This window comes from Ambystoma mexicanum, chromosome 13 (genome assembly GCF_040938575.1).
Source record: "Ambystoma mexicanum isolate Mex_15411 chromosome 13, UKY_AmexF1_1, whole genome shotgun sequence".
NCBI classification, from domain to species: Eukaryota; Metazoa; Chordata; class Amphibia; order Caudata; family Ambystomatidae; genus Ambystoma; species Ambystoma mexicanum.
Window position 1 is genome coordinate 387573768 of NC_090938.1, and position 15522 is coordinate 387589289.

General features: G+C 48.9%; 1 protein-coding gene across 3 annotated transcripts in view; it reads left to right on the forward strand.

Annotated features, from left to right (window-relative positions):
• AP1G2 (adaptor related protein complex 1 subunit gamma 2) overlaps positions 1–15522 on the forward strand; it is a 742171-nt gene that overhangs the window by 407393 nt on the left and 319256 nt on the right. For all 3 annotated transcript variants that reach the window (XM_069633944.1, XM_069633946.1, XM_069633945.1), the window contains one exon: positions 14789–14843. In XM_069633944.1, the coding sequence (XP_069490045.1) occupies positions 14789–14843 (55 nt within the window). The remainder of the gene's footprint in view (positions 1–14788; positions 14844–15522) is intronic.

Sequence of the window (15522 nt, forward strand, 5' to 3'; positions counted from 1 at the left end):
GGTAGTCCTGCCCACCAGAATCTGCGGCTTATGAGTTCCTGTGTCTTCTTGATACCTGGGTGTCCCGCTAGGGGGGTATCGTGGCACCATGATAGTATCTGTTCTTGAAGCTCTCTGGAAGGTTGAAACAGCTATGTACCATGGTAGTATAGACCGACATTGGCCTGTGTGACGGAGGCTGGTATGGCCGGTAGATGACTGTATTGGGTTACCAGATCTTGTAGAAGTGGCACGACCCTAGCCATAATCTTCAGATTTGGGAACAAGAGGTCCTGCTCTCGCGGTAGGTTGATTTCCTCTCCTTGGCATCTGGAGAGTGTGTCTGCCATCTTGTTTTCAGTACTAGGTACATATGAAATGGTGAACTCAAATTGGGAAAAGTAATAGGCCCATCTGGCATGTCGAGCATTGGTGCACTCCATCTGCTGCAACACCCGGAGATTGTGGTGATCTGTAAGTATTTGTAAAGGATAAGCTGCTCCCAGGAGTAGGTGCCTCCACTCTTGAAAGGCTGATTTTATGGCAAGTAATTCTCTTTCCAGAACTGAGTAATTACGTTCACTTTTCGTCAGAGTCCTTGAGTAATAGGCGACTGGATGTTTGAGGCCATCGTCCGTTCTTTGTAGAAGTACGGGTCCCAGTGCTCCTCCAGACGCGTCTATTTCCACGATAAAGGGTCTTGTTTGATCAGGTTGTACAAGTATGGGAGCCAAAGTAAATAACTCCTTAAGGCGTAAAAATGCCATCTTCTGTTCTGGACCAAAAACGTACTTAACTCCTTTCTTGAGAAGACCTGTAATAGGTAACATCAGGTCGGAAAAGTTAGGGATGAACTGGCGATAGAAATTGGCTAAACCCAAGAATATTTGAACCTCCTTTACTCCTCTAGGTTCTTTCCATTCGATGATAGCTCTAATCTTCTCGGGTTCCATCTGGATTCCTTCCTTGGATAGGATATAACCTAGATAAGAAACAGTTGTTACTTCGAACTGGCATTTCTCGGGTTTTACCAGAAGGTGGTTAGACTGGAGTCGGTGTAGCACCTGTCTAACATGTTCTTGGTGTTCTTGAAGCCTTTCAGAGTAGATAAGGATGTCATTCAGATAAATGACAACTGACACAAACAACATGTCAGAAAAGATCTTATCTATAAATCTTTGGAAGACAGCTGGGGCATTCACGAGACCAAAGGGCATGACACGGTATTCATATAACCCAAATGGGGTACGAAATGCGGTCTTCCATTTGTCGCCTGTCCTTATCCTGAGAAGATGATAGGCTCCTCTGAGGTCTAGTTTCGTGAAATAAGAGGCCCCTCTGACCGCTTCCAGAATGTCTCTGATTAAAGGCATAGGATAGCGGTCACGAACAGTGATCTGGTTGAGTCCCCTGTAATCAATACAAGGCCGCAATTCGGTGGTGTCTTTTTTGGGGATGAAGAATAACGAAGCTCCCCCTGACGATCGGGATTCCTGAATGAGTCCGTTCTGAAGGTTATCGTCCAAGTAGATCCGTAAGGCTAGTTTTTCAGAAGGAGACAAAGGATACATTCTACCAAAGGGAACCATGGACCCTGGATGGAGATCTAAGGCACAGTCCTCTGGTCGATTGGGAGGTAATAGCTTGGGTACAGTGTCCTGAAACACCTCAGCATATTCCTGGTATCGCAGGGGAATGGCAGCTTCCACCATAAGCTGTGGTGCTCGGTGCTCCTTGTTCTCTCCCTGGGTAGGGGGATTGATGGTACAGTGGTCCTTACAATAAGTAGAGTCAAAACGCACAATATTGGTGGTCCAATTGATCTGTGGGTTGTGACGCCTAAGCCATGGAATACCTATCACCAAAGGAAAATATGCTGCTCGAATTAGGTCAAATATCATAGATTCATGGTGTTCTCCCAAGACCAAGTGTAAGGGTAAAGTCTCGGAATCTATGGGGCCTGAGGACAAGGGTTCACCGTCTACTCCTTCTACAGGGATAGGTTTCTCCTTACGTCTAATGGCGATTCGTTGTGCCTTAGCCCATTCAATATCCATAAAGTTTCCTGCGGCTCCGCAGTCCAGCATAGCAAGAACTTCTATGGGGGAGGATTCTGTAGTCCATAGTTGAACCCGAAAGATCATCAGACTGTTGTCTTCTCTTAGTTCCAAGGGTCGGGTAAGGTTGCAAGGGCTGCTTCTTGTTCCCCCGAGACCACCCTTGCAAAGGACTGAGGGTTGGAGTTTTCCTTTCTTCGTGGAGGTACTTCAGGGCAGTCCCTGAGTAAATGCTTCGAGGAACCGCAATATAAACAGAGACCAGAGTCTCTCCTTCTTTTGCGTTCTGCAGGCGTCAAAGGACCTCTGGCTTTTCCTATCTGCATTGGTTCTTCTGATGTCGGCATGTCTTTGGGAGGATGTGGAACAGGGCTAGGTGATGATAGATTGAGCCGAGGTCTCCTTCTTTCCTGTCGGCGTTCAGATAGCCGGTATTCCAATTGTAGGGTCAGTGTCATGAGATCTTGGAACGACGGTGGGCGAGCTACCCTAGCCAACTCGTCCTTTAGTTCGTCCTGGAGACCTCTCCTAAATATCGTTTGCTTAGCCGAATCAGGCCAGTCTGTCTTCGCCGCTAGTCTCAGGAATCGGGGATATGTAGGTCTGCACGTCTGTGTTCCCCTGTTTCACATCGAGTATTGCCTCAAGAGAGGTGTATAGGACCTCAGGACGATCGAATCTCCTTTTGAAGAGATCCACAAACTGGTCATAGTTGGTCAGAGCGGGATCGTTTCTGGTCACCAAAGGGGTGGCCCAAGCCAAGGCATTCCCTGTTAGGTTGGTGATAAGGAAACCGACCCTAGCTCTGGCAGTTTCAAATGCATAAGGTCGAAAGATGAAGTGAACTTGGCAGGCGTCTAAGAATTCCTTTAGACCGCCGGTATAACCATCATACTTTCCAAATGTAAGAGGCATAGGCGGCAAGTCCCCTTGGTCATCTCTACGGAGGACCACTTGTTGGCGTAAGCGGCATTCTCAGTTTTCAGGGCTTGAACTTCTATGGTTAAACCCTGTAAGGCGGCAACCAACTCCTGGTACTGTTCCAGAGAAGCCATGGTTACGTTCGGGCGTTGTATTCTGTCACGGTGATCACCTTCTGCCCCCTGCTCCTCACCTGAAGATTCTTCTTGGCTTTCTTGAACACTGGATGGCTTCTTCCGTTGTACTTTGGGATGTTCTTTAGATGGTTTCTCCTTTGACCTCCTGTCATGCAAGTAAGGCCTGGCTCCCTCGGAGGCCACCTCGACAGGGAGTGGGACCTGCCTTGAGGGGGGCCCCCCGAGGAGCCAAGCCCCAAAAGACAGGGAAAAAGCCGATGGATAGCACCAAAAAACCCTGCAGACTGTTCCAGGAAGGATACTCGCGTCGAGTATAGTTGCAAGAGGCTGGCCAGTAAAGTTCTGGGGTGACTTTCTCTTCTCAGGATCAAATAAGGAAGCAAACAGGCAAAGCCCCAGGAATAGTGTACCAATAAAGTGTCCGGGGTATTGGGAGAAGTAGTAGACTACTGTAAGCTGTCACAGAAGGATCCGTAGCAATTTCCAAAGAGAGCGATGGAAGCAGAAAGGATAGAAGGAGAGAGAGAACGTAGAAGCCAGGTATAGTCACAAACCCAAAGGAAAGACAGAACCCCGAAGCGAATAGAGGAGAAGGTGAGGAGGCGCGAGAGAGGTGGAGGAGACCGCGAGTCGGAACGGCGAGGCGCCGAAGGTAAGGAAACAGATAGAAATGACAAGCGGCAGACGCCGCAGAAAAGAGGAAGCAAGGCTAAATCGTACGCTGAGCAAGTAGAGTAATGAGCGGGTAGAAAACTGTAGAAGGCTGGGAGGAGGCTACTCGGAGGAGTAGCCGAGCGAGCGTATCGTAGAAAATCACAGATACAACGCGCAGGTAGGTGGGCGGGGCTGGTTTGAGTAACGGTGGCCGCCATGTTGGTTGAGGGCTAGGCCGTTACTGTCAGGTTCTTTGTGGCAGTGCTTTCCAGTCGTGCCATAGCTTCCAGGGGCGGATCATGACACCTGAGGCACCAGGGCTGGCAACACCGGACGAGAGAAGCGCACGACCCCAGCGCATGATCAGGAGACCCACTCGCCTAGTTGAAGAATGTCAAACCGGACGTTTGGACATTTGTCCGGGGGTGATGTTACATGCCTCTGCCCCTTTAAGAGAGGGACAGGACCATTGGCGGGGGGAAGGAGAATGGGAAAGAAAGGGGAGGAGTTGAGAGGAGAAAATCAGTACGTAGATTGTAATGAATAAAGAAAGACGTTGTTTCAAACCTCCGTTGCTGCATCCTTATTCCTGCGTGCATACCGCGCAACACTAACCCATGTCTACATACGTGAGATAGCCCTTCTTCACTATGCATTGACCAATGTGATCACAGTTTTCCTGTCATTATGTGATTGGAAAGGTGGAGTGGAGAATTTTAAGATATCCTAACTGGGACTCCTCCCCGTTTTACATCACCACTCTCCTGAAATGGATGTACACCTATCTCGGTCCTCTTACCGTCTCCTCACAGAAAGGCCCAGCTTTCCATATCCTGTCAAGGTGTCAGCCATTGGCTCAGTCATCTGTCAGTCATACAGTCACACAGTCACTAAAGAGTCACTACAGAGCACCTGCTCCGACAGTCCCCTAGGGGATTTCCATCTACAGTAAAGTACCCCTCCTTGCAGCTCAGGACCACCAAACCAATAAGCAGTCAGCATAACATCACACCAGCAACTATGGAGCTACGAGCTTAACCTTTCCTGATCCAGACAGCCTTGCTGGTCTATTTGCTGGCCAGTAAAATAGAAACCTGTATTCAGAGTCAGCAAAATGGCAACTGGGTTACACTTACAAGTCCAAAAAAATGTTTTTGCCCACAGGGTGGCATTGTGGTGTCACTGCGTGCACCAAAACCAACCAGGTCATCTCAAGAGATGACAAGTACCAAGCCTTGACCATTTCTCAGTTACCTTCATCACCAGAGATTCAAGGTATCCTGGAGAGTTTAGAGGAGGCAGGTCTTGGCACCCATTCCTACCCCTCAAAAAAAAAACATACAGGGAAAAGGGAGTATCCAGCATATGCGAGGGGTCGGAAATGTGAGGCGGACATGATTTTCAACATACACCATTTTATTATATGAAAAATGTTATCAAACGTCTCACTATTCCTACTCAGACGTGGATTTCCCTGCCTATCGAAATTGAAGGGAAACTCTAAAACAGGATGTCTGGCCCTCACAATTAAACATCAAATACATAAAGAAATATATGTCAATTCATCGTAACATCAACAATGATATTCGCAGTCTCTCTTGGTAACGCAAGTTTCAAGGTAATTCAGTTCAATGTTCAACAAAAGAAAAAGGAAACCAGCAAATCTATATTCTGCGATACAGTCTGTTCAATTTGTAGCTCCTTCAATGTTAAAGTAAAGTTCTGTTAACCAAAGTTCTAACAACAGAAACACTTTTCTTCTTGGAGAAATAAAGATTTTCCACTTCTCAAGATATCATCAATGTTATTCCCAGCCACATCATTTTTCCACAAAGTTTTCCAAGAAGTAATGCCACAGTTCAAAGGAAATAAACTTCTGCAGCATGGGGTCTGGCATGGATTCACATGCTCATGAATATTCCCCGTCAGGCTGGGAATCTTCTGTAAAAGAAAAAAGTTTCACTTTGATTCTAAAACTGTATTTCTCCTCTAAACCAATCATTGTCCTTTGGGTCATACTGCCCCCATCCAATGACAGTCCTTTCCCTAAGCCCCGCCTTTGGTGGCCATCTTCAAATTTGTACCGCACTCTTCAGTGTTGGGAGTCCTCGAGCTTGCTCTCCGAGCTATTTGTACCTTTTTCGAGTTTTCCGATGATAAATGTTCAATTTTTGTTGCAAAGAGCCTATGTGCTCTTTTCCTCATCTGCCTGCAACGAGGATCTGTTATCGGTGAAGCTCTACGCCCGCCAAGGGTGAAGATTCATCAAAGCTTCTAGAAGGCCATTGTTAGGCAGAATCCTGGGCAGTTCCCTTGGGGAACACTGCAAAAAGATTAAGACTACAGGAGTAAGCAGTAAACCCAATTAGTAGCAGTCTGTACCACCCAGATTTACCTGGTAGCTGTGGCTGAGCAGTCAGACTTCTCTCAAGAAGCGTAAGGCAGTATACAGAGGATACACAATAGGGCCAAAAACACAGTAGAACAAGCAAACACTGACCAGAGCTTGTTATCAAAAGTATATCATTATTTATTTAACACACACTTTAGAAAATACACTAGCACTATTAATCAGAGCAAGTTCCAAACACAATCAGAAAAGTATACACACCTCCCTTAAGAATTATTAGACAAGGCTAAGTCAAAACACCACTTTTTGTCAAAACGGAGGTGAGCGTGTAACTTGGATGGCACTCCAATAATTAAATAAAAGGGAGAGAAAAAGGCAGGTCATAAAAATAAAACAGTTCCCAACACTTTTAAAAGACCAAAACAAGTTAAAGAAGGCAGGGTCTACTGTAGAGCCAAAGTTCATAGACCAGGCCCACTTTAAATGGAGCAAGGTGAAATGTGCCCAAGATCACACAGTTGAGAAATGCATTCAAGTCTTTGTGAAAATGTTCAAAAGAGGTTGGGTTGATTCAGAAGGTGAAGGTAAAGTTAGAAGGTCTGGGGCCAACCCAGTTGGAAAGCCAAGGATTTAAGGGTCACCTTTAGCAAACCGTAGAAAGGGAGGCCAGGTGGAACACAGTACCTTTAAAGTTGAGGAAGCTCCAGCGGTGGCAGTTGTTCCTGGCAGCGGGTGCAGTTTGTGGTTTCGACCAGGGGAAGAGTTGATCTCGTCGAGGAGGAAACTTGGAGTCGTTGCACTGCCCAGGGAAGAAACCAGCCGCGGAGTTCGTCGTTTAAAAGGTGCGTTCCTGGTATTCGCGGTCACAGTGGTACAGCTTGGCTATCCGGCCGCCGGGGTGCCTGGCACGGGCGATTCGACCAAGAGACGTCCTGGAAGGCGAAATGGCTGATCCCACCAGCTCAGAGGAAGAAGACTCTTTCAGCAGAAGATCTTCTCTTGTCGTCGGGAAAGTGGAGAGGTCATTGCAGCAGGGCTCCACCCGTGGTGTTGTCGTTGCAGATGGCTCAGCTTCTCCCCTCTTCGGATTTCTTGGGTCCTGTGGCGACTTCTGAAGTTCCAGTCCCAAAAGCCCTGATTTTACGCAGAAAACCCCCCATTCAACAGCCTAGCTGTCACTCATACATGCTAAGTTGTGAGTCGGGCGCCTCACCACTGGGCCAATCAGAACAGAGTGCGACTTGAGTTGGTAAGGCAACGCAGTCCAGGGTGCCAATTCCCCCACTCACACATCCTGTGGAACCCAGACAGAGTGGTACCAGTTGGAGGGCTTCTGTGGAGAAGCCCGCTAAAAAGTGGAACAAAGGGCCCGACCTTGGTTGGAGTTACAGAGACGGACACGAACGCCATTTTAGAAAAGAGTTCTGGCAAAAAGACCCAACCGGTGATTTAATATTAAATAAATAAACCGGCGGTATATTTAACATTGCACCAAAAAGTGGTGCGTTTAAAATCAATGGGAAAATCCCATAGGAAATATTCTGGTGGAATATTTTGCATGGTAACCACTGCCACCAGCCAGAAACTCGACAAGAGGGGACTGGACAGTGCCCCCTTGGAAACACACCCAGGGGCAATCGAATTAACCCCTTCCAGTACTTCCAAAATATGATGGTTTGTACTGGTTCTGTTCACAATTTTGGACTAGTAAAGTCAATGGTGACTTTACATGCCCTGGGAGACAGTAGTCAGTCCCAGGGTATGGAGTCTATGTTTGGGTGTCACTAAGACACCCCTGTGTTACTGCACTGAGGGTGCTGTGTAACACACATACTAAAAACAGATGATACCCTATGGAGTAAAAGATCCCATAGCCCATAAGCACACAAAAAGTCAGAGATACCTCAAATCATGCCTAAGAGTGGGAGGAAAAGAGTTTCACTCTTAGTGGGAGAAAAAACAAACCCCAAAATTCCAGCAAAGCTGCTGGGGGACTCACTAGGTTTGGGAAATTAGCCTTATAAGAGAATTCTCCCTAACAGCCATACTGGGCCAAGGAGACAGAGGGAATGAGGAGGAGGAGGGAAGGTCCCTCTTCAGACACTGCACCAAATGCGGGCTACGGAATGTGTTTGTGGAAGACCAGCACCTGCAATGCCTCTACTTCCTGCAACTGGACCACAAGGAGCTAGAGTGCGAAATATGACAAGTTTTCTCTAAGACGACGAAAAACAGGCGGTAGGCTGACGGCATGGCTTGACTCGAATAAGACATCTGCCTCGTGCTCCAAGCTGGGTCATGCCTCGTCCAGGCCCGGCCAGTCCGAAGAGTGGTCTTCTAAGTGCTTTGAGGTTGCCCCATCCGTTGGGGTCCGAGACAAGGCCAAGATCCGCAAGCCCACTGGGTTCGCCACTGATGCGGGTCCCAAGTTAGATAGGTTTGTGATCAGCTCCGCCTTCCGCCTCCATAGGCAGCCTACCATCGAGCTCCTCTTCAAAAAGGAAGTCATCCACCCCGGCTAAATTACGGGAGAAATCGGATAAGGCAGGGACAGAGGGAGATAGGAAGGCCAAGCAGCCCAAGCAGGCTCAACCGCCCCAGACAAAGTCCTCGTTGGCAACTTCGACATCTACTACTGCTACGCAGCTAAGGGTGCTGATCCTACAAGGGAGGCCCCACCAGCACAAAAAGTGTCCCTGCCCCCACAACCCAACAACACTACAGAGGCCTTGACAAAGGCTGCAGACACTCCAGAAGGAGTAAAGGTACTAGCCTAGGTCCCGGCTCAGACACCTCAGGGAGGAAAAAAAGGGGTAGGGGGTGAGGAGGCCCCAAAACAGGCCTCCCAGGTCGCTGTTCAGCCTATGGATGTCTCGTCCATGCACGACGAGGAACAGTCCGTGCATACGGTCCACAAGGACGATGACGGCGGCACGGCCTAGTTTTCCCTCCTTACCTTCTCAGCCAACTCTCCACACCTTGGTGTTGGAGATCCAGATGCGGATGCCCCGGCACCCAGAGTACCTCAGGCTCCTGATCAGCTTCCACATAAAAAGAGGACGCGTCATCTGAGACCCCTGTATCAACCTCCACCACGTCAGGCCCCAACTCCCCCAGCGGACCCAGCGACGGGAACTGGGATGGATACAACCACGAGTACGGACGAAGATGAAGATTGCGTCCCAGCAGACAATGAATCGCCACATTTGCATGCTCCTCATAGTTTCCCCAACCGACGAGGTGGGATCGTTCCACTCCATGATCGCCAGGGCCTCAGAGCTATTCCAGCTGGTGCCCGAGGAAACCAAGAAGGAGGGCTTCTTGTATCAAAGGCGAGAGGCCAAAAGGAAGACTATCATGGCGGTGCCTTTTCTAGACAATATTTGGGCAGAGGGCCTGGCCTTCATGAAGAACCCTTGCACGACTCCAGCGAAGTGGGATAGGCTGGAGAAGAAGTATAGGGTGCCGGACTCCGCACCCAAGTGCCTGAGGTCACAATCATCACCGGACTCCGTGGTGTCTGCGGCTGTGAGGAAATGGTCGGCTCATCGTCATTGGTCCCTCTGGACTGCGAGGGGAAAAGGGTTGGATGCCATGGGCAAGAAAATGATCTACATGGCGGCAGCCACAATCAAGGTGGCCAATGCCTTGGCGATCCTAGCCAAGTACAATGGGGGATTGTGGTACAAGCTAGGACCGATCCTGGAATTCCTGCCCGACAATAAGATGGAAGCCCTCGCCCTCTTTCAGGAAGGGGAAGTGGCATCGGACCATGCCATCACGGTGGCCAACCTGGATTTCTGGCAAATGGGGAACCAGTGTCTGCCTTTGTCGACAGGGATGGAGGAAGGCCACAGACTTCCGTCAGGAGGTCCAAGCGAAGGTGCTCGATATGCCTTTCGATGGTGAGAATCTGTTTGGCAAGGCGGTCGACGAGTCCCTGCAGGACATCTAAACCGATCCGGAAACGACCCGTTCCCTTGGCACGTTTCAGCATCTTCTTTTAACTTCTCCAGGGGAAAATCAAGCATGTCATCAAAAGGTTTCTCCACGCCCTACAGACAGCCTTCCCGCTCCTCAGCGCAGGAAGCTTCCAGGGACTGCTCCCAGGCGTGTGGTAGTGGAGGTCACCCACAGGGCAGGACGCCGGCACCCAAGCAAGCCTGAATCGACCAAGACAGGCCCCCACTCGTGCACTCCGGTGGGAGGCCGGTTGACTAGGTTCGTCTGCGAGGGGAGAAAGTTCACCACTGACAGGTGGGTGCTGGATGCTCTCACCCAGGAGCACACCGTGGAGTTCCAAAGCAGGTGTCCTCGTATTCCTCCGGTTCCAAGTCAGGAGCAACACATCCCTCAGCTCCTGGAAGAAGTACGAGCCATGCTACAGAAATGGCCGATAGTTAGTTCCCCAACGGCTCTGGGGCTCCGGAGTCCATTCCAGATACTTTATAGTACGAAAGAAGACCGGGGGTTGGAGACCCATTCTGCTTTGTGCCATCTGAACAAATACTTAAAATCCCAAAACTCAGGATGGTCACGTTGCAGCACGTGCTCGGCCAGCTGCAAAAAGGGGATTTCTTCATGTTGTTGGACCAGGATGACGCCTATTTCCACGTCCCCATTCACAAGAAACATCAAAAATGTCTGTTTCGTGGTGCAAGGGCAGCGTACCAGTTCAAGGCCCTACCATTCGGCTTGAAGTCGGCCCCAAGAGTGTTCACAAAATGCCTGCCACCAGTGGCAGCCCATCTACGTCTACTTGGCATACACGTATACCCGTACCTGGACGATTGGCTGACACGCGCCCGCTTGCGGGATCTGGCTGACGGACACGCAACGGCGACCGCCCGACTGCTGACAGATCTGGGATTCTCCATCAACTCTTCGAAGTCCTGCTAAATGCCATCGCAGAATGCACTGTTCATCCGTGCCACACTCAACACAGTAGCTTGCCTGGCGTCACCTTAGGAGGAGAGGATAGCAGCCATTCAAGGAAAGGTGCAGCAACTGTCGGCGAAGACGGCTATGGTGCGGGCCATCTCGTCTTTACTGGGCATGATGTCGTTCTGCATCTATCTCGTCCATCTCTGCAGGTTGCAGATGTGACCCCTTCAGGACTTCTTGGATGCCCGTTGGATACAGATGTCCAGAAGTTTCACAGACAAGATGCCTCTCATCAAGGAGTTCTGGCAGGCGATAGAGTAGGGGAGTGTCTGCGCCCACATTGATCAAGGCACGGGATTTCAAACCCTCCATACCAGGGGACGGGTGCCTCTCTGGAAGGTTGAGGGGCACACACTAGACGTCTGCACGCCAGAGGCCTGTGGCTGCCGTAGGAGCAGGATCTGCTCTTCAACATCCTGGAGTTACGGGCAGTGTTCTGGGCCCTCAGGTTGTTCCTACAGTCGCTGAAAGGCAAGGTGGTGAGGATCTTCACAGACAGCACCACCACCATATTCTAGATCAGGAAGCAAGGGGGAACTCAATCTCCAGCACTCTCTAAGGAAGCGCAGGACTTGTGGCATTGGACCATCGGACAGGGGGATGTTCCCCATCCCTCTCCAACTGGCGGGGGTCAAGAAAACCATTGCAGACTCCCTCAGCAGGGAACTGTGTTTCTGCCACTAGTGGGAAATTCGTCAGGATCAGGTGGACCTCCTGTTCTTCCAATGGGCAAAGCCCTTGATCGATATGTTTGCCCTGGCGGTGAACTGCAAAATGCCAGAAGTTTGCCAGCCGGTTCCATCAGCCGAGGAGCGTAGGGGACGCATTCTCCTTCTCTTGAGAAGGGCTGTTTCTATGCGCGTTTCCCCTGTTCCCTCACCTGCTATGTGTCATTAACATGCTCACACTGTTGATGCAGGATGATACTCATTGCTCCGGCATGGCTGAGGCAGATTTGGTATCCGGATCTTCTCAACCTATCAGTCGCCTCCCGGAACCACTGGCAACTTCACTGATCTGCTCACCAGAGAAGGAGGCACAATCCTTCATGACCCAGGATCGCTGAACCTGAAGGCTTGGCTCCTGCAGCCTTGGAGTTTGGCAGTTATGAGTTGCCAGCGAACTACAGGCAAGATGTTGTCAATATTGAAGGGCTGCGGCCATAATTGGAATCGTTTTGCTACATGGTGCCTGTCGCACACAATTACCCTTCTGAGGGTCACGGCTCCACAGGTCCTTCCATACTTTCTGTCCTTGAAAAAAGCTGGGCTGGCACACGCATCAATCAAAGTACATCTAGCAGCCATCACACACCATCTCACACTACACCAGATCACCAGGGAGATCCTCTTTGTCGTCCCACAGACTTGTCAAGGAGTTTCTCAAAGGACTTTTCCCATCCTTCCCACCGGTGAAGGATCCGGCCCCAGTGTGAGAGCTCAACGTGGTTCTGACGAGGCTTATGGGGGCCCCCTTCGAGCTTATGCATCAGTCCCCTCTCAAGTTTCTCTCCTGGAAGACTGCTTTCCTTGTGGCCATCACCTCTGCCAGACATGTGGGTTAGATCCAGGCCCTGTGTTGCAAGCAAGCATACCTGACTTTCCACGAATCAAGGGTTGTACTGCGTACGCACCCCTCTTTCATGCCAAAGGTTCAGTTGGAATTCCTCCTCCACAAGCCTTTGGTGTTGCCTGCTTTCTTCCAGAAACCTTCGTCGCTGGCGGGAAGGGCCTTGCACTCGCGGGACGTTGCTTGTGCTTTGAAGTTCTACTTGACACGCACAAAGACTTTTCGGAAGACGTCTCAGTATTTTGTGAACTTTGGTCCTCTGAACCATGGGAAGGCCTTGTCCGAGGCTTCCATTTCGAGGTGGCTCTCCGGCTACATCATGCACTGTCTTCGGCTGGCTAAGTGGCCTCTGCCGGGCCAACCAAGATCCCACTCCACCAGAGTGATCTCTGTGGCAACGGCATTCATTTCTGGTGTGCCCCTGCTCGACTTCTGCAGGGCTGCAACAAGGAGGTCCACGCATACCTTCACAAAGTCTTAATGTGTCACAGGAATTCCAGGGAGGAGTCCAGAGTTGGCCAAGCAGTGCTACACTTGAGGTGAGCCTTTTCCAGAGGTAAGAGTTAATTGCTTCTGTTGAGCCTTGCCACCTCCCGTGGTTGTGTAATGTGTACTGCTGTGTATTCGTTATTCATGAGCATGTGAATCCATGCCAGACCCCATGCTGGAAAAGGTTTAAGTTACTTACCTATAGCTATTGTTCTCCAGCATGGGTCTGGCATGGATTCACATGCGAACCCTCCCTCCGTCCCCTCTGCGGCTCTTCTTGGTCATACCGCCACTTACGTGCTTACCAAATCTGATGATGGCTACCAGAGGCGGGGCTTAGGGAGACGACTGTCATTGGATGTGGGCAATATGACCCAGAGGACAGTGATTAGTTAAGAGGAGAAATATAGTTTTAAATTGAAAGTGAAACTGTTTTTTCTTTTACAGAGGAATTCTTGCCTGACGACGGGGAATATTAATGAGCATGTGAATCCATGCTGGAGAACTATAGTTACAGGTAAGTAACTTTAACCATATTGCTTCCACCTACATTTTGTCCTTAAGGCATATATAAAGATTCTCCCATATCCATTGGGTTTCAAACTAGAGCCTTTTAGTATGGGTATAGGTGTACATAACCAAAAATCTGCCAGTTTAGTCAAATTCAGACCAAAGAACTGAACTGACCATTCCTACCATGTCCCATAACAAATCCGTAGCATGCAATACATCACTACGAATCCAAGCTCAATTGTGTAGTGCTTATTCTCTCCAGCAAAGTGAATGATCTAGAGATCTCTGAAATGTGTTAATTTATTTAACAGCTTGTATTTAACAGCTTGTATAGCACAAACTCAATTGTTGCTGGGCCCTATAGTGTTTAAGAGGGGAGAGAAGTGGCGAGAAGGTACAGTAGTAGTAGTAGTAGTAGTAGTAGTGTCAGTTTGGAGGGGAGAGAGTAGTGATATTATGGAGAAGGGAGAGTAGTTGTGGCAAGGCAAGGGGAGAGTAGTAGTGTGAACAGGGGGAGTTGTAAATTGGAGAGTAGGAAGATGTAAGATCAGAGGGTAGAGGTAGGTTTGAGCAAGACATATATGTCGAAGGGAAAGAGGAAAAATGTGCAGGGAGAGAGAGAAGAGAAGATGGGTGGATTCAAAGGGAGGAAAGTAGCAGGAAAATGGGAGAGGGACAGATGGACATAGGGAGAAGAGCGAGTGGGGCTTGAGTGTCTGGAACTAACCCGGGAAGTAGAGTAGGTCACACCTAGGAATCCTTGAGGGAGTTAAATAGATTAGTCATTTGACATTACTTTCATAGTAGGCGTTGCTAGTAAGTAGATACTAACCTGGGAGCAGGGATGCCTGGTTTTGGGAAAGGCTCACCATCTCTAGCGTGAGAGCGAAATGGATGGCCGTTGTAGACCGTTTCCATCATATCAATGAAAATCCATGAACTTTCTTTGGGAGTTGGAGTAGTATTGAGGCACTCTGTGACCTCAAACATTTAAGACACAAACCAAGACATACAGATGCATACATGCACACACAAATACAAAGGTGCTCACTGTACATGAGCTGCAAGAGTGATGGAAATCGACGGTGCTTTATCTATGGGCATTTTAATTTCAGTAACTCATGCTTTCCTCTCTTTTATCCTCCCATCTTTTTCTTCAATTGCTTTTTTCTCAGATTCGCTCCCACCAAGCGCTGGCACATAGACACCATCATGCAAGTCCTGACTACGGTAAGGGAGGTCTAACAATAAACCTCATTCACACGGAATAAGGTGCAGGGGTCTGTCTCTTATGGTACCAGAAATGTCATTGCACATTTGAAGTTAATGGGTATGCTGGGCCTTTCTCTGTAAGTGATGTCATTGTGCGCTGCCTATAAACTATCAGGAGCAGGGAGGGCATGTTTCTTCTCATTTAAGAGATATCATCGCACACTTTCAAGAAATTATTAGTGAAGTGGGGCTCTTCTCTTACGATGTTTGAAATCTTGTGCGTTTTGTTAAGTTGTGGTGAAAGGACTATGAGGACACCGTGATGTAGGCAAGTCCACTTTATTGCTGTCATGTAGGCAGTTGCAATAAGCAGTCTCTAGCGCACCACATCCCAGGCAAGGCTACTCCAATATCTCTCTAACTGACTTCTATAGACCACTGTTGGCACACAAACCATAACATTCCAGAGTGGAACACATGACCAATTGCTCATCACAAGGTAGTGGGTTCTATGCACTTAAGTACCCACAAAACATTTCCTTTCATTTATCTGTTGAGAAAAATGTGACGCTTTTCACCATCTTGAGTGTCACCTCTGGGTGCTGTAGTTGAATAAATTAAGCATGTGCTTTTTGGACAGATAGGAAGCACAACACAGTAATTTGGGTTGAATTAGAGGATAATAAATAATGTGGCG